We start from the raw sequence: 25,443 nt of genomic DNA, 5'->3' as shown, positions 1-25,443 counted from the left end.
CTCAAACTGGGCCCTACATTATGCTGCAAAATTTGTTGGTAGTCTTCAGACTTCATAATGCCATGCACACGGTCAAGCAGTCCAGTGCCAGAGGCAGCAAAGCAGCCCCAAAACATCAGGGAACCTCCGCCATGTTTGACTGTAGGGACCGTGTTCTTTTCTTTGAATGCCTCTTTTTTTTTCCTGTACACTCTATGTTGACGCTTTTTCCCAAAAAGCTCTACTTTTGTCTCATCTGACCAGAGAACATTCTTCCAAAACGTTTTAGGCTTTCTCAGGTAAGTTTTGGCAAACTCCAGCATGCCTTTTTTATGCCTCGGGGTAAGAAGTGGGGTCTTCCTGGGTATCCTAACATACAGTCCCTTTTCATTCAGACGCCGACGGATAGTACGGGTTGACACTGTTGTACCCTCGGACTGCAGGGCAGCTTGAACTTGTTTGGATGTTAGTCGAGGTTCTTTATCCACCATCCGCACAATCTTGCGTTGAAATCTCTTGTCAATTTTTCTTTTCCGTCCACATCTAGGGAGGTTAGCCACAGTGCCATGGGCTTTAAACTTCTTGATGACACTGCGCACGGAAGACACAGGAACATTCAGGTCTTTGGAGATGGACTTGTAGCCTTGAGACTGCCCATGCTTCCTCACAATTTGGTTTCTCAAGTCCTCAGACAGTTCTTTGGTCTTCTTTCTTTTCTCCATGCTCAATGTGGTACACACAAGGACACAGGACAGAGGTTGAGTCAACTTTAATTCATGTTAACTGGCTGCAAGTGTGATTTAGTTATTGCCAACACCTGTTAGGTGCCACAGGTAAGTTACAGGTGCTGTTAATTACACGAATTAGAGAAGCATCACATGATTTTTCAAACAGTGCCAATACTTTTGTCCACCCCCTTTTTTAGGTTTGGTGTGGAATTATATCCAATTTGGCTTTAGGACAATTCTTTTTGTGTTTTTTCATTGAAGACAAATTAAATGAAGATAATAATTAAAAATAATTTGTGATTGCAATCATTTTCAGGAAGAAGCTGAGTATTATCTGACAGAATTGCAGGGGTGCCAATACTTTTGGCCACCACTGTATGTACGAGGTGCAGCTTCATCCAGGGCACTTTGCAGTGTTTCATTATAATCTTTCAGGGCAGAGTCAGGACATGAGATGAAGGAGATTGAGGCCAATGATGACTGCAAATTATTCATAAGTTTGGTATTAATGGCACGTATATTCCTAGAAGAGTGGTAAGTGGGGGTATCCTGAGTGGAGTGACAGTTCTTGATTGAGAATGAAAGAAGGTTGTGGTCAGAGAGTGGGAGAGGGGAGTTATTAAAATCATGCACTGAGTTGAGCCGGGAGAAGATCAGATCAAACGTATTCCCGTCTTCATGTGCAAAAGAGTTAGTAAGCTGTGAAAGGCCGAGAGAGGAGGTAAGAAACAGAAGATGAGCGGCTGATGAGGAAATGGGATCATCAATAGGGATGTCAAAGTCCCACAAACTTGCAGACCAACATGGATCATAAACTCTTTGAATAAGTGAGATGACTTTACACCATCAGGGAACAAACTTAGTAAGATGAATGAAATATATACCTTTAATAGAGGCTTGCAAAGATGGGAGTGAGAATCCAATATATATAATTAATAGAGGCTTGTAAAGATGGGAGCAGCACCTAGTGCATACTAACTCCCTCTGGTGGAGAAATGTGGTGTTGGATGCAAAGGTTGGGTCACGACTATCACACTGTTCTTACCTCAGAGGAGGAACACCACACTCCATTAAAGAAGTGCAGCATCCCTGTGGCGGTCGAACCCTCAGGGGCGCCACACAATACATACCTCTATTAAGAGAAAAGAGATGAGTGTTAGATTCATGCCATGTTTAACTGCCCTGGCACTTTGAAAAATATGGCACTTCAATAGAATCAGCACAAGTGCCTCCGCAGCACAAGAGACATAGGAAAAATGCAGAAAAATCCACAAAGATTGTGGTGCTTTTTTCATAAACGCTATGTGTGAAGGCACCATAAAGGAGTTTTCTAGGAGTTAAAAAAAAATGGCAGTTGCATATGTGATAATTTATAAAAAAAAAATCCTCAATTATTCAACTGTTAAATTACTAAATGATAAATTAAAAAAACAGGCTACTCAACAGTGATGCGGACAAATGTTGGAATCATCTAGTCAAGCAGATGTGTAGTATGAAAGAACCACAGCTGTTAACTCTTTAAGGACACGTTCAGACAAGCGTATATTACGGACGTGTGCTGTCTGCATAAAAATCGGATAGCACATGGACCAATGTAATTCAATTGTTTGTTCATGGCTTGTTTAGAAAGACTGATTGTTGGTACACCCCTTCACAAATCAAGAGCTTCTGACTTCACCATGCCCCCTCGTCCAGATTTTTGTGAACAACGCTGCTCTTGATGAATTGGACCCAGTGTCTTTTTCAAGTGGAATCTGCTCAAAACTGCTAAGTAAATATTCAAAACAATGAAAATATGCATTTCTATGTTGTTGCACTTCTTGTTGTTCATATGTTCAGTCTTTTCAGCATTTTTTAACCACTTCAGGTTTCCAAAGACGCCAAGCGGTTCAAAGAAGTGACCTGACCATTCTTCAGGCATTTTCCAATTGGATGAGCTCCATACTTTATAGTAGTAGTCGATGAGAAGGCTCAAAAGATGTCCAAAAGACACTCAGGCATTGTTTTGCGCATTTTGACAGCATTTTTGCTTCAAATACCGCTAGCAGTTCCTTCATTGTTGAAGGAGGTTAAAAAAAAAAAGTACGGAAAATGTCAATAAATATCAAACCAAAAACGATGGAAGAATGCTTAAGGAACCTGCTGGCTGTCAAAAAATGTCAAAAAAGTACTCAGAAAACAAACAAAAAAAGATGCTTCAGAAATAAAAATGTCGAAATTTTTCTAGAAAAACTAGAAAAGTCGTTGTGTGCACCTTATAGCGACATTTCTGATTTTTTTACCGAGACATTTTTAAACTTTTTCCTATTAATGATCTTACTGGTTCTCAAGCGCTATATATTACATACGATACAAAATAGATTGGAAATAAAACTGACACAATTTGGGAATAATTTGCAGATATTTTCCACTGTCTGCACAGATTGATAGATGTTTGCAGCGACCATCTACACATTTATGTTCTCTGAACAGAACAGACTCAGCTGTAACAGAGTTCTTGCCTCAGGGACCGGACACCCCCAAACACAAGCGGAATGAAGGTCCTCACTTCTTCTATACTTCTTTTCAGTGTAGTTGTCACAGGAAATAATGGTTATTGTTCTGTCATGGCAAAGATAAATGGCTTCTGGCTAAAACCAGAGTTAATGGAGTCCCAGGGAGAGAAGGCTTTATGTTTATGTGAGAGGTGTCATTTCTTCTTTCACACTGTGATACTGGCATAGATAACTCATGCCAGTACATCCATCCCTTGAGAGAAAGTATATTTTACTCTCTGTCACTAATGGGTATTAAACGTCTGTTTACAGTCACCAAAAATGTTCCTATTGGAGGTGTGATGCACAGGGCTCAATTTACACTCAATATACACATGCCCGTTTAGGGTACATGATTCAAGGGTAATCATACAAGAAAAAACTGCTTAAAAAGTAGCTGTCACTTGCTCCCAAAATTGATATATATATATATCTTGCAAAAATCTCTGAGCTTTCCATATTCTGCCGTACTTTTCTGTTTTGCGCTCCATTACTCCATTGCAGAGATATTCACATTTCTTGCTTTTGGAAGCCAGTATGTGAAATCTCTGCTTACTAGATGTTTCTTCTGAGTCTTCTCTGGAGGTGTACACTTTCACCCAATCCCTCCCAGATGCTGCCAATAAGAGCTTGGCTGCATCTGAGAATGCTAGACTGTTAGATAGGCTTCGGAGCTGTGATTTACAGCAGTTTGGAGGGAGGGATATAAGTGTACACCCCCCAGAGAAGACTCTGAAGAAATGGCAAGATGGTCTTCAAGCAGGAATTTCACATATTATGCTCCAAGGACAAATGTGAATATCTCTGCAATAGAGCGATGCAGCTCAAAATGGAAAAGAGATGGAGAATCAGTAGAGCTCTGGGATTTTTACAACGTATTTATCTGCATTTTTTAAAAAGTGACAGATCCTCTTTAATTTTTTAATTACATCACCTAAAAAAGCATGTAAATTTGTCTACTTTGCACTAATTGTCATCCAACTGAAATTTATGGTCATATTTTCTCAGAATTGTAAGATTGTTTGTGAATAATATATTATTTTTGCTTTGTTTTTATCATATATAATGAAAAATAATGTGCCTAGAGGGTGTGCAATAGTGTTGAGCCACCCCCGTAGTGTTCGAGTTCGGTTCGGTTCGTCGAACACCCGTGTGTTCGCCGAACTGTTCGTCGAACTGTTCGTCGAACACCTTCGAACACCGTTAAAACCAATGGCAGGCAAACAAAAACACATAGAAACACATAGAAAACACCTTCAAAGGTGTCCAAAAGCTGACAAACTGCTCAGAAGACACAACTAACACATGGAAAAGTGACAAGTACATATAGTCATGCGAAAAGAAAAGAGGTGGAGGAGTAAAAGGAGGGGGAGACACAGATATAGGCATGTCATGCCCTTCTAAAATCCAAAAAGTGAGAAGCCGAGACGGCCAGTCCGCTCCTGCCCGTGCCACCTCCGTGTCGCCGGGTTTGTGCCAGAGCCGCGGTGAACCCTGACGGCCAGCCCCCCTCTCCCAATACTGGTGCCTGTCCGCTGGTGGGTCGAGAGAGCCCCCCTGTGGTGGAGGCAGCTCTAAGCTTTTTAATTTAAATTGTCCCTCTAATTTGAATGAATACACTTTAAATCCATTTACAAGGATCTATTGGAGGGCAAGTCTCATGCCAGCAGCCGCGTAATTCCAGCTCCAGTAGCGTCCACTAAAGCTGCTGCAGTTAAAAAGCTTTTATAAGGATCGAACTCGGCTGTCCACCGCAAGGCATCCTAGTGCCAGTCCCAGCCCCTATGCCTTGGGGTGCCTCCTGATGCTCTTCACTAAGTATCCCGTGGTCCCGAAGCATTTCCTTTGAAAAAATTAAGTGTCCAAACTACAGGTGGTGTAGCTTGCTTAACAGCCGGGATAATCCGCTGACTAGCAGACACTGCTACTAGGCACAAAGTATTTCCTGGGCTAGATGCAGTTAAAAATTTGTAAGTAGATACTCTCGTTGGATGCTGAGAAAGCATTCCATAGAGTCTCCTGGCACGCCATATATGATTCTCTTAAAAAGCTTGGGGTAGGGGTCTAGGGGACCCTTTTATAGCCAAAATCACGGCCCTGTATCACAATACGTCACCTAGGCTGAAGATAAATGGAACTGTAGCACCGAGGGCTCGGTTGCTACAGACGTATTGCACCTCACCCAGAGGTGTGATATCTCACTCTCAGATAAGGATGGAGTGTGGATCAGGACCCGACACCTGCATGCATTACACCACATTGCCGTGGGGCAGGGCGACCAATATGCCCCTGAGATGGGCACGACAGTCCCTGTCCCTGGCTGGAGTGGGGGGAGGGAACACTGAGGAAGGGGAACCCTGCAGTGCAGGAGCAGGGAGGAAGCAGTTCCTGGGTGCATTGAGAAGGGAGTATAAAAGGTGGGCACCATCTTAGTTCAGTGCAGAGAAGTCTGAGCAGAAGTGGCAGGGAGCAGGGGCTCTGCATGAGCTCTGCTCCGGAGGCGGGCCTAGTAACAGAGGCCCAGGCCTGCAAGAGGGAGAAGGAAGGAAGAGGAGCGGAGAAGGCTCCAGGAACGAGGAATGAAGGGATCCCAGGGGTGCGGACGGGCGAGTCGCCACCGCACGCCCGAATCCACCTGCGTGGAGGGGTCAGGCCAAAGGGGGAGACCGGTCCCCGAACTAGTGGAGGCAGGAAACGACCCTCAGCTAGAAACCGGAGGCTCTGACATTTTATGTGGCGCAGCCCCTTGCTCCACCCGCTAGGAAGGCACCACATAGGGTCAGGGAAACTGGCGCCAAGTTTACCAAGAGGAGGCCCGAGGCAGCCGGACAGAAGTGTTGGTAAGAAAGGCCAGACAAAGGACACACAAAGGGGGTCCTGTGAAGCGCTCCAAAGTTATCTGGGAGTTGTCTGAGCCCCTCACCTGGTGAGCACAGTACGACGTGGGCAGCCGTTACCTGCAGACGTGGTCTGGATAATAAGAACTGTGAGTAAAGGCCCTGAACTGCATCACTGACTCCGTGTCGTTACTGCTGCTGCCCTGCACCATCACCCCCATCCTCCGCATACACTGCCCTGAGGCTATACTCCTCCCGTGGGGAGTTATGCTACGCTCTGCTACACCCACAACACCAGCCTTAGCGGTCTGCCCTGTAGCGGCGGTTCACTCTGACCGCAATCCACGGGTGGCGTAGTCGGACATTTAAACATCAAAACCACATAAATAGTTCCGCCACTGGTTTGACCGCCCTGAGCCACGGAACCGGATCGCCGCCACGAAGACTACAACCACCAGCATCCACCAAAAAGGGTCCGGCTCCGGGTGTCCCAAGGCCCAGGGGGTGCGTCAGAACATTTTCATCACCTTTCACAATCACCAATGGGACAAGGCAGGGATGTCCTCTGTCCCCTCTCTTATACATCCTAGTGACGGAGCACCTGCTCTCATCAATTCGCCATAACCCCAATATTAGGTGGATTGAGGTGGGAGGCACCGAGTACAAGTGCTCTCTATTTGCTGATGATGTCCTAGTATATATCACATATATCCATCCCTGCTGTTATGGCTGAAATAGATCACTTTGTTACATGGTAAAATTTTAAAATCAATGCAGCGAAGTCTGAGGCCCTCGATGTCTCCCTCCCTAAATCCATATAGGATTCCATCCAGTCCAACTTTCCCTTTGCCTGGCCCTCACAGGGTATCAAATACTTAGGAATTCCTATTCATAGAGACCTCTCCCATCTATGTTATCTTAATTTTGGGCCCTTTATTGAACAATTCCATACAGACCACGGTTGGCAAGTTAGAACTGTAAGATTCACTACGTGAACCACTGGTGTTTTGTGGAAAAGCACATGTAAGATTCTGCAACAGTCTCTGCTGATACTCCTGCATGTGTGCATCCCTTTCTATGGCAGGAATAATTTCTGCAAATTTACTTTTGTACCGGGGATCTAACAGTGTGGCAACCCAGTAGTCAGGATTATTTCTAATTCTCACAATTCGAGGGTCATGTTGCAGGTAGTGCAGCAAGAAGGCACTCATGTGTGTTGCGCATCCAGGAGCACCAAGTCCCTGTTGTGTTGGTGGCGAGGTAACAATCATGCTTCCTTCCTCTGTCCTCTCCCCCCAACCTCGCACAACAGAAATGTGATCAAGGTCTCCCTCATCTGATGAGTCTTCCATCAGTTCGTCCTCCACTTCTTCCTGGGCTCCTGCACCTTCCTCACTAGTTTGGCTGCTACCATGCGCCCTGGTAAAATCATCTCCCCCACCCTCACATGCCTGCCGCCCTGGTGCTGCCGACCGTCTGGACCTTGCAGATGTTAGCCCTTCCGCATACAACTCCTCCTCCTCTACTTCCTCCACCTCCTCTTGTGCCACCACCTGACTCCGAATTCTGTTTAACATGTGCTCCAGCATGTAAATCACCGGAATAGTCATGCTGATAATGGCATCGTCAGCACTAAACATCTTCGTCGCCATTTCAAAACTGTGCAGAAGGGTGCATAGGTCCCTGATCTGAGACCACTCCTCCAGCGTGATTTGCCCCACCTCTGAATCTCGTTGGCCCAGGCTATACGTCAGAACGTATTGCACCAGGGCTTGTCGGTGCTGCCACAGTCGCTGCAACATGTGCAGAGTTGAATTCCACCGGGTAGGCACATCGCATTTTAGCCGGTGAAGTGGCAGGCCCAACGACTTCTGTAGAGATGTAAGTCGCTGAGCTGCGGGATGCGAACGGCGGAAGTGAGCACACAGCGACCGTGCCCTCTGCAGAAGGCCATCTAGTCTGGGATAGTGGGCTAAAAATTGCTGGACAACCAGGTTCAACACGTGAGCCATACAAGGCACGTGTGTGACATTGCCCCGGCGAAGGGCCGCACCCAGGTTTGCAGCATTGTCGCACACGGCCTTCCCTGGTTTCAGGTCCAGTGGAGACAACCATTCATGAAATTGGTTCTCCAGAGCTGACCACAACTCCTCAGCTGTGTGACTCACATTTCCCAGACATTTCAATGTAAAAACCGCCTGATGACGTTGAGCCCTACTGCCAGCATAGTAAGGAGGTGTGCAGGATCCCTTCTGCGCAGTTAGAAAGCTTGTGGCATGACCAGACAGGCTTTGGGTGCAGGTGGAAGACCGAGAGGAGGTTGAGGAGGCAGAAGCAGTGGAGGAAAAATGACATAAAGAGGATTGACGCACAACTCGTGGGGACGGCAAGACTTGGACAGCAGCCCCTTGTCCTGCTGTCACCATAGTTACCCAGTACCCAGTCAGCGACATGTAACGCCCCTGTCCATGCCTACTCGTCCAAGTGTCTGTGGTGAAATGCACCCTGTCACACACAGAGTTTCTCAAAGAAGCGGTGATGTTGTGTGCGACATGCTGGTGGAGCGCAGGCACACCTTTCTTTGAGAAGTAGTGCCGACTGGGCATCTGGTACTGTGGCACTGCGACGGACATAAGGTCTCGAAAATCCTCTGTGTCCACCAGGCGGAAAGGCAGCATTTCTGTAGCCAAGAGCTTGCAGATGGTGAAATTCAACCTCTTAGCTTTCTCATGGCTAGGAGGAAATGGTCTTTTACTTGTCCACATCTGAGGGACCGAGGGCTGGCTATTGTGCTTAGACGGGGTTGATAAGGGTGTCCCCGGCAAACTGCCGGTCTGTGAGGAAGATGCAGGCGGACATGTTAGGTTGCCTTGATCCAAAGGTGGTGCTATCGATGTCGGACAGCGCTCAAGACCAGCTGGTGTTACCACCTCCAAAGAAAATGATGACCTGCCAATCACGCTGGCTGTTGCGGGTAAAGAGGTGGCAGGTCTGCGCCCCAAAACAGGTGTGACTGCTGTCCCCCCAGTCACAGAGGATGAAGAGGCCGCGGATGCACAAGATATGGCAGACGGTGGTTGGCCCGGCCGGCTAGACCGCATTGTAGCACACTGAGCTTCCCACTGCAACTTATGCTTCATGTCCATGTGCCGGTTCATGCATGAAGTACTCAAACTATGTATTTTTTGGCCTCTACTTAGCTTTTGCTGACAAATGTTACAGATAACACGAGTTGGGTCATCTTTATCGATCTGAAAAAATGCCCAGGCTATGCAAGGCTTAGCACCCATGCGACCTGAAGAGCCACCACGACTTGTGGTGAGAGGCAGAGTTGTGTTTGAGGATGCAGTTGTTGACATGCTTCCAGTACTACGTCTCTGTCCAGGAAGGCGCAACCTGACCTCGTCGTCACTAGCATCTTCCTCCACCTCCTCTGCTGACCTCATCTCTTGGCTGACTGTGGGTTGACAGTAAGTGGGATCTCCGACCTCATCATCATCACCCTGTGCGTTATCACACCCGTCGTCCTCAGAGCCAACCTGTTCCTGCCCTGACAAAAAACTAAAGTTGTCGCTCCAATCAGGTATTTGAGTCTTATCATCGTCTTCCTCATTGTCTCCACCAACAGGAGTTACAGTTTGGGAATGAGGGTCTACATTATGGTCAGAACCTTCTGCGTCTGGTCCTGGATCCGACTCATAAAGATTCTGGGCATCAGTGCAGATCATTTCCTCGTCTGGATTCACAGAAGCGCTGGAGTCGACCTCTGATTCCCAGGCTATAGTATGAGTAAACAGCTCTGCAGACTCAACCATCTGTTCTACCTCATACTCAGACGGGCAGCTGGAGATTTGGGAGCTGTGAGGAAGCAAGTGCGATTTGGGTGACACCTTTGAGGACTGGAGTATTTGTGATGTTGAAGTTGATGTGGAGGAGAGCCCACTTAAAGGAGCACTTGATATCCGTTGAAGCACCTGCTGTTTTTGTGCCTCATCTGGAATTTGTAGCGATTGGCGTGGCCGTAAGAAAGGGATCTTATCACATTGTCCGCTAAAAGAAGTAGACATTTTAGTTTGGCTGGAAGATGGTCTTTCTTCTGCACCTACCCCACGGACACAACCTTTTTTCCCCTTCCCAACACGCCTATTCCCCTTTCCACCAGCAGCAGGCCTTTTTCCACTCATTTTGGTGGTTAACTAATTCACAACTCTGGAGTTGTTTGCACAAAAAAACAATGGATGGTAACCGAGCAGAGCTGAGTGGCCAAACTGTGGTATTAGGCCAAAACTATTGGCTGGGTTAGATGCAGAAAAAAATTATTTTTAATTTGCAACCTGATGGAGGTCAGTATAGATGGACTAATAGACCAAGTCCCACACACCGCTAGAAGCCCAAATATTTTTTCAGAGCTAGATGCAGAAAATTTTTTTATTCAATTTGCAACCTGATGGAGGTCAGTATAGATGGACTAATAGACCAAGTCCCACACACTGCTAGAAGCCCAAATATTTTTTCAGAGCTAGATGCAGAAAAAAAATATTTTTAATTTGCAACCTGCTGGAGGTCAGTATAGATGGACTAATAGACCAAGTCCCACACACTGCTAGAAGCCCAAATATTTTTTCAGAGCTAGATGCAGAAAAAAATTATTTTTAATTTGCAACCTGATGGAGGTCAGTATAGATGGACTAATAGAACAAGTCCCACACGCTGCTAGAAGCCCAAATATTTTTTCAGAGATAAATGAAGAAAAAAATTATTTTTAATTTGCAACCTGATGGAGGTCAGTATAGATGGACTAATAGACCAAGTCCCACACACTGCTAGAAGCCCAAATATTTTTTCAGAGCTAGATGCAGAAAAAAATTATTTTTAATTTGCAACCTGATGGAGGTCAGTATGGACTAATAGACCAAGTCCCACACACCGCTAGAAGCCCAAATATTTTTTCAGAGCTAGATGCAGAAAAAAATTATATTCAATTTGCAACCTGCTGGAGGTCAGTATAGAAGGACTAATAGAACAAGTCCCACACACTGCTAGAAGCCCAAATATTTTTTCAGAGCTAAATGAAGAAAAAAATTATTTTTAATTTGCAACCTGATGGAGGTCAGTATAGATGGACTAATAGACCAAGTCCCACACACTGCTAGAAGCCCAAATATTTTTTCAGAGCTAGATGCAGAAAAAAATTATATTCAGTTTGCAACCTGATGGAGGTCAGTATAGATGGACTAATAGAATGATGCTATGCCCAAAAGATTTTACTTCACTAGGTGCAGTAAAAAAATTGGTATTCTATACACAGGTGGTATATCTTGCAACACAGATAGGCTACTCCACTGACTAACACACTCTGCAATAGGCCAAAAAGGATTAGCTTTGCTAGATTCAGCCAAATGCTGTGAAAAAAACTTGCACAGCACTGGCACAGACCTGCCTGGCAAAAACTGATAGGAACTGATGTAACCTAGTCCTGAAAAGGACTCCAATTACAATTAGTCTTTACTCCCACAATCTATCTATTTAAGAGCACAGACCTGCCTGATAAAAGTCGTAGGAAATGCTGTAACCTAGTCCTTAAAAGGACTGCAATCACAACTATTCCCTACTCCCAAGCTATCTGTATATTTGTGCGAAAATTGGCTTGAAATTAACAAGGTATAGCGCACACAGCAACAGCGGTGCCGTCTAACACGCAGCTGCAGCAGTGAGAAAATGGTGGCGACGGGGAAAATGGCTTGGTCTTATAGGGCAAGGACATGTGACATACACTGCCAATCACACATGCCCTTGCTTGTGTGAAAAAAAGCACTTCGCTCCGTGTGTGCGCTGCTGATAGGCTGACAGATTGCACCTCCCCACTGCAAATGCGGGAAAGAGAAAAAAAAATGGAGATCTTCATTATTCCTGCAGAGATCCATCCCCTGCCCCTCCCCCCGCCCCGCTGTACACTCAAACTGCGTATTAACATTAATTTTCATCATTACTGAGAAAAAATCCAGTTATGATTTTGGTGCACGAACAGTTATCGAACATAACCTCGAACAGCCGAATTTTTCTCAAATTGTTCGTGTTCGCCGACCGGCTCGAACACCGCCCAAAACAGCTCGAATTTGAGATTGGCGAACAGTTCGAGTAGAACAACGCTCATCTCTAGTGTGCAACCAAGCAACTTTACCATAAACAGGAGGTCCTGTCTGGGTCAATTATACATAACATTAATGTTCAATCATGGGTAACAGCTTGCCTGCAGCTCTTTGCGGTGGCCATAGATGCTTGCCTGGGAGAGCAGTATGCTTTTGGTGTTCTCACTATGTACGAAACAAATGAATTATGGTGGAAAAGATGCTGACATGTCCCTTTTAAATACATTGGGTTCTGTAGAGCTGTAAAGCGTTTAGGGATGGATGTACACATTGCAGATTTGGTACATCTTTTCTGTGGGGATCCGCAGTATAATATGGTAACAGCTAAGATAATGGCATTTTACAAATCTCATGACTTGTTTGGCAGATTTCATGCAATGCATGCACAGAGTGAAATTCTCAACACAATTTGTACCAAAATTTTCATGTCACAAGTTCAGATTTTGATGCGGAAACATTGCAGATGCACTGTGGATAATCAGCGGAAAGTCACATATGCATATACCTTTAGGACTCGATTTGTCTGAATTATAATACTTTCAAGTACAAAACTTGTTTGATGTGATATTCAGCAGAGTACACTAGACTATGTATTTTCCACTTATTTTATATAAGGTTATCACTTTACATCTCTCATTCTGAAGGCCTAGCAAATACTCAAAAAGAAGGTCTAGAAAATGTCCTCAAAGTTGTCCCTTAAGAATATTTTAGGATGTGGGTAATATATGACTGACAATTGCTTCTATACCACAGACTAAAAGTGCACCGAAAGAGTTAAGTGCATAATCGTTCACAATTATTTCCCAGTGGAAACACGTCCAACCATTGAACGACAAACCTTATTTTGGACGTTTGCCATTGATCGCATCTTTTATGCTGACATATAAATCATTGTTTGCCATCGGTACATCCCCTCATGTAAACAGTAACCTGCGTATAGCTTAATGGAAAATGCATAGGAAGGAGAGAACGCTCGCTCAATCATATTTACACTAAACTTACAATGATTTTAACATATGAATGCAAGGAAATAAGCGCCGATCAACCTGCTATATTATCAATTTCCCTCCCCGTAAATAAGGACCTTTGGTCAGTGAGTCTCTAGTTGCCATATTTTGTTACACAACAGTTTCAGACCTATAGAAACAAGCCAATTCTTTCAGATTTTTCAGATTATATTGATTTGTATGAGTTACTATGCCTTTTTAAATTTTATATATAATCACATTTTTTCTCTTTTCTCACTCCAGAATACCAGATATGAAGGCTTCAATCAAGAAATGACACACTTCTTGTCCCAAAAACATTCCTATCCTACATATATCTTTGATTCAGGTGACATGTCAAGGTGATATTTGACAGAAGTACAAATTACTCCATTTTGGAGGGGGGTTTGGAGGAGGATTTTGCCTTCTGCCCCCTTTATTTGTATAATTCATCAAGAGTGGGATTATGCAGAAGCTCCCATGAAGAGGACACAACTGAGCTGAGATGGTTTTGCACACTTCCCCCTTTCCCAGTAGCTTCCTGTCTTTCCTCCACTCCCTATCTTGGGCATTAATTTTTCCTTGCTTCTGGCTTGGAGATCGTCTCCTAGCCTCTTTTCTGCCAACCACCTATGAAAAACGTCAGCGGTCCGATGATCCCTGTTACTTCCAGGCACTTTGTATTATCATCACCACCCCAATATACTTGGCCTTGCTTGTCTCCTCTCTCCCATTTGCTTTCATTGGATTTCTTCTATGGTCACCTCTCCAAGCTGTTCGTAGACCCTATATCTACTCTCGACTACAGGACAAGGCCAGGGCCAGTGGAGCAAAGCTGCTAACAGAATGGAGAGCCACAAGCAGCGCTAAAAGTTTTTGCTTTGGCTCAGCCAATGTCTGCCTGTTACCAGACTCATTGGCCAGGTTTACTAACCTCTTCAATACTCAGGCACGGGCCAAAGAAATTGGAAGGAGAATTCGTAATGGTGCCAGTAGACCTCAAATCAAGATTTACATAGACTCTCCAACCAACACATCTATCAGTGCTGCAAGCTTTAGTAGCCTAGTTTCTCCACAAGGCACAGATGTCACCCACCGAGCTGTCAATATGGGCATGAAGAGAACTACATCCATGGAATACAAAGTAGAAAATTTGGGGGAAAATAATGAAGAGGGAAGGGATGGGAAGAATGGTGGAGATATGGGTGAAGGGGAAGATGCATGTATTATTCGAATCAGTGGTGAGGAACACGGTCACATATCTGACATGGAGCCTGATGCTATGGGTGGACATGTTAATGCGGCCTGCTTGGCCGAAACAGAACCAGACTTTCAAAAAAGCCCAACCTCTAACCATAAGCACAGGGAAGGGGATGGTGGAAGTCTGGACAGCTGCACCACTTCCCGTGAATCACTAGTCAAGGGCCGGGTGGTAGATGGAGCTACTGACCAAAGCAGCATTAATAACAAACTTCTGTACAAAGCATCCATCATTAAAAAAGCTGCAGCCCGGAAAAAAAAGCATACAGACGATATTCTTGACCATGAAATATCTGCCTTCTTTCCAGCCAACTTGGACTTCCTTTGCCTTCAGGAAGCATTTGACAAACGGGCTGCGGAAAAGTTGAAAGAACAATTACACTATTATTTTGAGCATATTCTGTACGATGTGGGGGTCTACAGCTGTCATGGCTGCTGTGGCTTTAAGTGTCTGAACAGTGGGCTCATGTTTGCTAGCCGCTACCCCATACTGGACGCTACCTATCACTGTTATCCCAACGGGAGAGGAATAGACGCGCTGGCCGCCAAGGGAGCTCTGTTTATTAAGGTGAGTCAGTGATGAGTATTTTACATAGACTGCATGGTAACGTTTAGATGCTGTCATTGCGCTGCGTATCGCTTACAGATAGCAGACTTCTGGACGCCATTTGATACGGTGTCGGTTGTATAGACAGATACAAACTGATGCTCAGATTGATGTATGTAACAACTTAATGAAATCTGAATACATTCATGATTCAATTTATGGAGGTGGAGGTTAAAATGTCCATGTATCAAATGTTTTCATAAATCCTTTCATAAGCTGATAAACATCATTGATCATCTTAATTATTTTCAGCCCCCGCTGCTCTGACTACAACTGCATTTTTTTTCCAGGCTGCTTGAATTACTGGTGCGATATTTAGCATTCTATGTATGTTACAGTAAGAAGACTTATTGCAGAGCAGCGAATTCACAGAGCAATGAAAGCTTTTTATTTTGTTGCGGAGATAGCTATTGATTATATAAAATGTAATCAGTCATGCATTGGACTCTAATAGCAATGTTCCTGTGGAAAATTCAATTTTGACTTAATTTTTGTCTTAAGGAACAGGCACTGCTGCTTAACACGTTTATGTGCTTAACTTTAAAGTCTACCTGTCCTTTTACACAAAACCTACCAAAATGCATGGTCTTCCTGTCTCATTCCCAACAATAACTTTTTTTGTGCATATACCAGTCTAATGTACCCAGGGACTGTCAGTACTCTGCCAGCACTATCGATGTTGGAACTTCCATTCCCTCAGTTGACATCATGCATTGCTTCTGACATTATCTAATGCCCTTTACTGGAATCGTATCTCTGTAGTATACCTGTATGCAATTGGACAGACAAGAAAGTGCAAGCAGAGAGACAAAGGCACCCCCAACACACACACACACATTTCCTGTAGTCTGTCTCAGTGTGTATGATGCCATAGACGGATTACACAACAATAGACAGTGGACAGCAACTTAGACGGAAGGAAGACACATAGCGGCTGGCACTTTGGGGTGATTTCTCGGGTGTAAGACAAAATAAATAAAGTGATATTGTCGGTTAAGCACATTACCTATTAAATGAGATCAAGTTGTTTGAAAGCACAGCCACAATTTAAAGCAAACCTACCAAAAAAGCAAAAATCAATGTTTATTATTTAATACAAAAATGTCTTCCCTAGGTTATGTCACTCAGTGATATGATGATACTGGAGAGTTGTTCTCGTGAAAATATCTCGGGATAATTGAATGTGACTATTTTAGTCCTACAATTACAGGCAAGTTACATGTATGATCAGGCTCGGACTGGTGCACAGGTGAACTGGTGAATCTTCCGGTGGGCACCTGTGCAGGATCAAGCTTCCAGTCCCGCAACCCCCATTCATGAGCAGCGTTAAACACAGTACACTTGATGCACTGTATACAGACAGAGGCAGTGTATAGCCTCACATCTTTTGTTTAATACATTGCTCCTTTTATTATTCTATTCGTATAAGGAAGTGAAGGTGTTCACCACGTTCCCTCCTGCAGACATGTGTATTGTTACAATGTATTTGGATGTGTGTTATTAGTAACAGATTTGTGTTCTTCCCAGTCACAGGTTGTTATATGGACAGTTAGGATTAATGGTTGCGACTAACCTAGAGTGGGAGGGGCTAAACTGAAGGGACAAAGAGAGTTTCCTGTCCTGAGGGCAGACAGGGCCTAGCCTGCAACAAAAGCAGACCTACTGTCTGGCGAGGCAGCAGAGCTGAATGAAATGGGTGTCCCTGAAGTGAGAGGAGACCGACACAACAGATAGCATGATCAAGACTAGAGGCAATGGAAAATGATAGAAGGAGTGAGGGATTCTCTGGAGACGGGATCTGGGGCGGTAAGCCTAGAGGGATGGTCCCGAATTTTCAAGTCAAAAAGGTAATGTAACAAGAGCAGAACAGGGAATGTAAGACGAAATCAGTCTAGTTAAATATAACCAGTACATGTGAATCAAATTAGCTCATCGAAAAAATGTACCATATAAAAATAACTTTTAAAACAAGTCTATATCAGACAGTTACTTCTAGATAAAATACTACCTACAGTGCCTACAAGTAGTATTCAACCCCCTGCAGATTTAGCTGGTTGACACATGCGGAATTAACTTGGCATTGTGACATTTGTACTGTAGATCAGCCTGGAAGTGGGAAATGCACTGCAGCAAATTTTGTTTTTGTTTTGTTTTTTTTTTCTTTTTTTAAACGTAAAAAGTTAATTCAGAGTGTCATTTATTATTCAACCCCTCAAACCACAAGAATTCTGTTTGGTCCCCCTAAAGTATTAAGAAGTAGTTCAGGCACCAAGAATAATGAGCTTCACATGTGTGGATTAAAGATCTCTTTTGCCAGCCTTTTCTGACTATTTAAGACCCTCCCCAAACTTGTGAACAGCACTCAGACATGGTCAACATGGGAAAGACAAAGGAGCATTCCAAGGCCATCAGAGACAAGATCGTGGAGGGTCACAAGGCTGGCAAGGGGTACAAAACCCTTTCCAAGGAGTTGGGCCTACCTGTCTCCACTGTTGGGAGCATCATCCGTAAGTGGAAGGCTTATGGAACTACTGTTAGCCTTCCACGGCCAGGACAGCCTTTGAAAGTGTCCTCCCGTGCCGAGGCCAGGCTTGTCCGAAGAGTCAAGGCTAACCCAAGGACAACAAGGAAGGAGCTCCGGGAAGATCTCATGGCAGTGGGGACATTGGTTTCAGTCAATACCATAAGTAACGTACTCCACTGCAATGGTCTCCGTTCCAGACGAGCCCGTAAGGTACCTTTACTTTCAAAGCGTCATGTCAAGGCTCGTCTACAGTTTGCTCATGATCACTTGGAGGACTCTGAGACAGACTGGTTCAAGGTTCTATGGTCTGATGAGACCAAGATCGAGATCTTTGGTGCCAACCACACACGTGACGTTTGGAGACTGGATGGCACTGCATACGACCCCAAGAATACCATCCCTACAGTCAAGCATGGTGGTGGCAGCATCATGCTGTGGGGCTGTTTCTCTGCCAAGGGGCCTGGCCATCTGGTCCGCATCCATGGGAAGATGGATAGCACGGCCTACCTGGAGATTTTGGCCAAGAACCTCCGCTCCTCCATCAAGGATCTTATGATGGGTCGTAATTTCATCTTCCAACAAGACAACGACCCAAAGCACACAGCCGAGAAAACCAAGGCCTGGTTCAATAGGGAAAAAGTCAAGGTGTTGGAGTGGCCTAGTCAGTCTCCTGACCTTAACCCAATTGAAAACTTGTGGAAGGAGCTCAAGAATAAAGTCCACATGAGACACCCAAAGAACCTAGATAACTTGGAGAAGATCTGCATGGAGGAGTGGGCCAAGATAACTCCACAGACCTGTGCCGGCCTGATCAGGTCTTATAAAAGACGATTATTAGCTGTAATTGCAAACAAGGGTTATTCCACAAAATATTAAACATAGGGGTTGTATAATAATTGACCCACACTTTTATGTTTAAAATTTAATAAAATTCAACTGAGCAACATAACTTTTTGGTTTGTAAGATTTATGCTTCTGTTCATAAAACCTACTCTCGTTTGCAGTTTGAAGGCTCTAACTTATTTGCATCTTATCAAACCAGCTAAATCTGCAGGGGGTTGAATACTACTTGTAGGCACTGTACATACACTGCTCAAAAAATAAAGGGAACACTCAAATAACACATCCTAGATCTGAATGAATGAAATATTCTCATCGTGGCATCGGCAGTATTTCTGAAAACACTACCTTGGAGCTCCAGGCCTTCAGCTTCTCTCCTAGTTCCCTGTATTCAATTTTAAGGATCTTCCAACTCCCTCTATCTTTGTCCTTATTACTGATTTGTACCATGACTGCTCGGTTTTCCCCAGCCCCACCCATCAATCTGTCTATCCGATCCGCAATATGTCGAACCCGAGCACTCGGCAGACAACACACTGTTCGGCATTCACGGTCTCCGCAGCAGATGACCCTGTCTGTCAACCTAATTATAGATTCCCCTACCAGCCACACCCATCTGGCCTTTGCTGCACTCTTATTTCAAACTTATTTGCCCCAACATCCTGCTGTAGTGATCCCAGTCACATATGATACACTGAAACTATGCTGTATATAAATCACATAGGATACACTGAGGCTGATGTATATACACCACATAGGAGACACTAAGGTTGGTGTTTATATATCACATATGAGATGCTGGGACCAATGCATATATTGTACATTACATAGGGGACACTGAGATTTGTATATACAAATAGAAGACACTGGCACTGGTGTGTACAGTGATGAGCAAAAGGGTAGCAATGTTTTGAACTTTTGACTTTCAGGCTCCATATCTCACCATCCACTACTGCTTTGAAAGTGAGACTACCATCATTTTATAGACAATCATCTTGGCTATCACATACTTAAATTTGACTTGCAACTTATAGTTGCTGAAGCACAGGGAGGCAAAAACAAAAAAATATGGCTTTTTAGGCCAGGTCTTTAATATGTTAAAGCGGCTGTTCCATCAATGGCATTGATCAACTATCCACAGTATAGGTATATATGAGGGTCTGACAATAAGTTTATGGGAATGGTAGTGCAAATGTGAGACTGCAGCGGCTATAGATGAATTTACAAGTGAATGGACAAGTGGTCACATGAGCGCACAGACATTTCATTCACACAAGGATAGGTGACACATTCTAGGAAGCAGAGGGCATTACAGCTGTAAGAACTCAGCTAATCAAATATCTATCACCTGTGAAGAAGTGATAAATGTTATTTATGAGACAACACCTTTGCAACATCTGCCTTAATAACATATGGCCAATGGACTTGGTCATGCAAACCAATTCGCACCAACTTTAGTGACAAATTTACATATAGGTAATTATTAGAAACTGCTGATTGTTTTCTTTCTACAGCTCCAAGGCAGATCTTTATATCCCACTTATAACAGACAAGAAATATCTGTGTACATAGGTCCAGCGGGCCTAATCTCTTCCATCTGTCCCCTGCAGTTACCTACGTATACAGTGGCATGTAAAAGTTTGGACACCCCTGGTCAAAATTACTGTTATTGTGAACTGTTAAGCAAGTTGAAGATGAAATGATCTCTAGAAGGCCTAAAGTCAAAGATGACACATTTCCTTAGTATTTTAGGCAAAAAAAATATTTTTTCATTTTTTTTCATTTTAAAAACTACAAAAAGGAAATTGGGCCCATGCAAAAGTTTGGGCACCTTAGATGATTAGTTGCCCCCCCCAGGGGTGCCCAAAATTTTACATGCCACTGTACATACATACATAGATACAGACAAAGAAAATACGGCCATTCTAGGTAAGCAAGATATAAGGGAAAATGGAAGAAGGTATCACTGCAACATCATTTCAGATCACTGTAGAGCACATACTTGTACGTTGTATGTTCCTTCCTAAGTCAGAGTTACAAATGACAAATTTATTAGAAAAAAAAGTGTTCCAAGAGAAACCAGCCAAGAACAGGATTGTGTGGGGTGCACTATGTTCTGGAGCCAGAACCCACAACTATTAATATCATCACAGAGAGACACAGTGGGGGTCTCAGATGTCTTTCATGTTAAGGCCCTTTAATTCCCTAGGCTGATGACCTGCTGTGGCTGGCGTGTGATGCCCACCTGCTCTGATATTGATTTTGACTTCCTGAATGTGAGGAGACGTGATTGAACGGGGAGTTTAGAGGAAGTATGAACTCTAGGTGTTCAGCCAGTGACATATGGCAATAAGGACAACTTAGATGGTCACAAATATGGAAAAAAAATTGTTAACCCTCATCGCTCCTCGATGCAAAAAAAAAAATAGATGTACAGCAGCAGATTATTTCATATTCCATGTGGGACACAAGTAAAGGAATAATTTACAAATGTTAGAGTAATGTTACTTATATACACCATTAAAGTTTAGACAGTGTTGTAGACCAGGGTTCCCCAACTCCAGTCCTCAAGGCCCACCAACAGATCACGTTTTCAGGATTTCCTTACTATTGCACAGGTGATTGAATTATTGCCTGTGCAGGTGATGTAATTATCACCTGTGCAATACTAAGAAAATCCTGAAAACATGACCTGTTGGTGGGCCTTGAGGACTGGAGTTTGGGAACCCTGTTGTAGACAATGAATGGAGTGGAGGTCAAGCATATGCTCTAGTCACAACAGGGCTCTACAGAACCTGGTTCCTAGGATCCAGAGCTCTGTTCTCAGAATCACTGGTGGTCACAGAGGTCAGACCCTTAGCAATTTAAAAAACGCTCTGGAGGCAGATTCTCTGTGAGATCTATGTCCTGTCCATAGATCTTAAGACCTCATTTAAATATTAAGAAAAGTGTGGATTTCTCTGGAATAAGATATCGGATTGCGGATATCAAGATATCATGTTATTCATCTTCCTATGACCCACATGCCCAGATAGACAGCTAAGAAAGGTTGAGCCTACTGACAGATTCCCTTTAACACCAGCCAAATGACAGCAGCAACATAATGTACATTATGTGCTAAGTTATATGCAAACATCAAAGGTGAAATTTAAACTGCATTACTGCTATTTAGGATATACTTAAAAAATGAAGGTATTTAGCACACAAATTGGCCAATTCATGTGCCCAGCAGCCAAGACAACGCATACACTTCTTTTGATGGGACCCTAAACTTTTCTATCACAGCATATTCCTTAAAGAGAACCCGTGGGCATTATACCATGATTTGAAAGAGCCGGCGTTATCGACAGCTCCTTGCAAATCTCGTGCATGCGCGTGACTCTATTTGGCAGCGTCATTGAGCTTCTGAAGCCAGGTGTACGCTTCCCAGCTTCAGAGGTACAATGTGCATGACCGAAAGTGCAAAGGATATATGTGAGCCGTCTACTGCATCTCCACAAAAATTCAAAATTTCAAAAAGACACAGGCCCTGATTCATCATTTTCTTGCCAGTCTTGATGAAGGGTGTGGTGGAGTCAGATTCTCCTGATTCATGAAGAGATGCATGAATGAATCTGGAAGGTCTGATGTGTGGGTTGCTCTTCTCAGTCCAGTGGAGTAAATTTTTGGGCAAAGGAAACGCCACAGCTTATCATAAATTAGACAAGCTGTGGCAGCAAGCCCCCACCAGGACCCTTTCCCGCCCGACTCTGCCCATTTTGGCAGAACTGAGAGAAACTCAGGTAAAAACGCCAAAAGTTGCAAAATTTTTGCGCAACTCTGAGTTGTACCACAATTTTGCAACTTTTTAAAGCAATTTACACCAGAATTCTGCCAAAAATAGTTTGATGAATTGGGACACAGCATGATCACAACATTAGGGTGTGTGCACATGCGACGCCGCTTCAGGAAGGCACTATCATTTATGAGGCGTTGCCTTTTCTCTGTCCTTTCCATTATTGCAGAAGTAGCCCTAAGAATTATCATGCTACTTCTATTAACTGCTTTACAGTTTCCAAACCCTGAAGAGATTAAAATAAGTAACAAAAGACTGAACATTTGCACAGCAATGTCCCTTGACTTTTCTTGGTTCTCACAGCCTTTTAGCTTATGTTCACATATAGCAAAAATGCACATTCACATTTTTTTTCTACAACAGACTTCTGCAGTGTTAGTAGTAAACTAGTATTTAAAACCCACTTGATTTTGTGGTGTTTATTGGCATTTCGCTGGGCTTTTTAGAATTGCAGTGTGCTTTGTTTTGGTTTGTTTATATTTGTTCAAATTTGGTGTTGCAGCTGGCTCAGGAGCTGAGCGCTCACCATGCCTGTCTGATGCTGGCGGTATAATACACAATGCTACGCCCTGGGATCACTTCTGTTAACCCCTTAAAAACCACTGTCAATCTCTTATGGCGGAATATAAGACACCCCTTCCCAGGAGCACCCTGTTCCAGGATCCCTTACCCACAACCCTTGACATGAGCACTGGTAGCCAATAGATTTCCATGGCAGCTGTGATTTTAGCTATGCATTGAAATAAAATTGCATTACAATATATAAACCAAGCAACCAGACAATTGCATGATCAACTCCCATTTACAAAATATAAAAATATAGGTAGAATCACCCTTACCTACCATTAAAGAAAAAGAGATTAAAAAAGAAACATATTCATGATTACTACACCGGTAAAAATCCAACCAAAATCTAAAATTATTTAACCCGTATGATAAATGCCATGAAGGAAAAACAAAAAAAATCAAAATTACAGAATTGCCATTTTACCACTAAAAATGCAATAAAAGCAATCAAACTGTCATTTGAACCCCAACGTGATATCTATAAGAATGTCAACTAATCACGCAAAAAAACAAATCTGCATTGATGAAAAAATGTGAAAATTACAGGGCTCAGAAAATGGAGATGCAGAACACTTTTTTTCACAAATTTTCCCCAAAAAATGTTTACCACTACAATAAAAAAAATAATAATAATAATTATATTATATTATATATATATATATATATATATATATATATATATATATATATATAAAAATATATATATACACACACACTAGTTTAATATCGCCATAATCATTTTGACCAAATAATCTTGGTGCCGTGTTATTTTTACTGCTCAATGAAAACCATGAAAATAAAACCCAAACAACACAACAATAGTGGATTTGCTTTTTTTCTGCCGTTTCGCAGCATTTGGAATTTTTTCCCATTTTCCAGTACATTATAAGGTAAAATGAATAGCGTCATTCAAAACTACTACTCATCTCGCAAAAAAGCCATTATATGACTCTTGTAAGAAGGGGAGGAAAAAACAAAAGTGCAAAAATAAAAATTGGCTCTGATGAAGCAGCATGTGAATCGCTCGTAGGGGTGCTGCTGGATAACGTGACACATGGAACACTGGCATGGCGTCTGCTGGGCATACATTTGACTTTGTGAGACCGCACTTGCATGTATATTTTACACTTGGGCATAATTATTTGTTACTTCATTGCTGTGTAATTCAGCCTGTTGCCCCTTAGTTGTTTATAGCAGTGATTTTTGCTCCAACCACTGAGCTACAGCCCATAGTAGTAAATCTAGGAGATTTTGATTATCTTTACTCTACATTGCAATGAATCCAAAAGCAGAGTATACATCTCCATAGAAATATATTGTGTATGTAAAAATGTATTTTTATGGTGGTTGTATACTGAGGTGAAGAAAAATATTTATCTTGTTCCTATATGGCTATAAGCCCACGCTCCGTAATGGCAGCAGTTTGGACTCACCTGCGCTGCATCAAAAATGCAGAGTTCTACAGTAGAAGCACAGTGGATGGAGTTATAGAAATCCCATGTCCACTATGCTTCTATTTGACGCTGCGTAAAGTTGCCAGCGGCGCGGATTTACAAGCTGCAGCATGTCAGTTTCTGTTGAGGTGACGCTGGTCTCCACCATGAAATCTCCACAATAGAATGTCATTAGATGCGGTAATTCCACATGGTTCAGTGAACACATGCGGGTTTACCTGCGTGATTAGAATGCAGCGTTTTGGACGCAGCGAGAATACGCTGCATCCAAAGCGCTGCTGTTCCTGATCGTGGTAATGTAGACTAAAAGTATTAAAAATAATAAGCAATTAAATTTTTTTTTTTTTGGTGTGTATTCAGGTCTTGAACTCACAAGCTTCAGATTACAGATTAATGGGAGATTTATTGTGCTGAGGCACAAGCTCTAGTGGTGTAACGATCAGAATTACATGTACTTGATCTGTACTGCAGAATCTGACTAAGCTGATAAAACTGATAGAAATACACTGCTGTGTACAATGTATGTTTTTTTATTCTGCAGGGTATGTGCCCACGATGTGTACCATCCTGCTGCCGCAACACTGCGGAATAGCTGCGGCGGCTTCTGCTCAAAATGCAAATGAGCTGCGCCATTTTTATTTTATTTTTTCACTGCGGACTTTCCTCATAGAGGTTAGGTCTATGGGGAAAGCCCGCATGCGGATCCGCAAAAGAAATTGACATGCTGTGGTCTGGAAAGACGCGCTGCATGTCCGTTTCTGTGGGTGATCTGCAGATGCACGGGGACGCATAGTGGACATGGAATTTCTAGAAATCCCATCCACTATGCTGTAACATCTGGCACTGCGGGTTTGACACTGCATAAACACTCAGCGTCAAATCCCCAGCGACTCCGGATGAAAAACACTTGATAATGACTTTTTTTTTTATTTTTAATGCGTTTATTTTTAAATAATAAACATCACAAATCAGCAAATAACATGGACATATTTGGTGTCCCTGTAATCGGAACGACTCGCACAACACAGCGATCAGATTATTTGCGAGGATCGGTAAAGGACGTAAAAAAAGAATGGCGTAATTTATATTTTTCTCTATTAAATCCATAAAAATGGACTAAAACTGTAATGCTGAGGCAGTGTT

At 43.1% G+C, this 25,443-nt stretch overlaps 1 protein-coding gene across 2 annotated transcripts in view; it reads left to right on the top strand.

Annotated features, from left to right (window-relative positions):
* SMPD3 (sphingomyelin phosphodiesterase 3) overlaps positions 1 to 25,443 on the top strand; it is a 309,603-nt gene that overhangs the window by 231,068 nt on the left and 53,092 nt on the right. For both annotated transcript variants that reach the window (XM_073659311.1, XM_073659312.1), the window contains one exon: positions 13,478 to 15,041. In XM_073659311.1, the coding sequence (XP_073515412.1) occupies positions 13,719 to 15,041 (1,323 nt within the window). In that variant the 5' untranslated portion in view covers positions 13,478 to 13,718. The remainder of the gene's footprint in view (positions 1 to 13,477; positions 15,042 to 25,443) is intronic.

The sequence above is a fragment of the Phyllobates terribilis genome, unplaced genomic scaffold, assembly GCF_046119375.1.
Source record: "Phyllobates terribilis strain yellow unplaced genomic scaffold, ASM4611937v1 Scaffold_13__5_contigs__length_258822181, whole genome shotgun sequence".
In the NCBI taxonomy this organism is placed as follows: Eukaryota; Metazoa; Chordata; class Amphibia; order Anura; family Dendrobatidae; genus Phyllobates; species Phyllobates terribilis.
The sequence above is the reverse complement of the archived record's forward strand: the minus strand, read 5'-3'. Positions and strand labels throughout refer to the sequence as shown.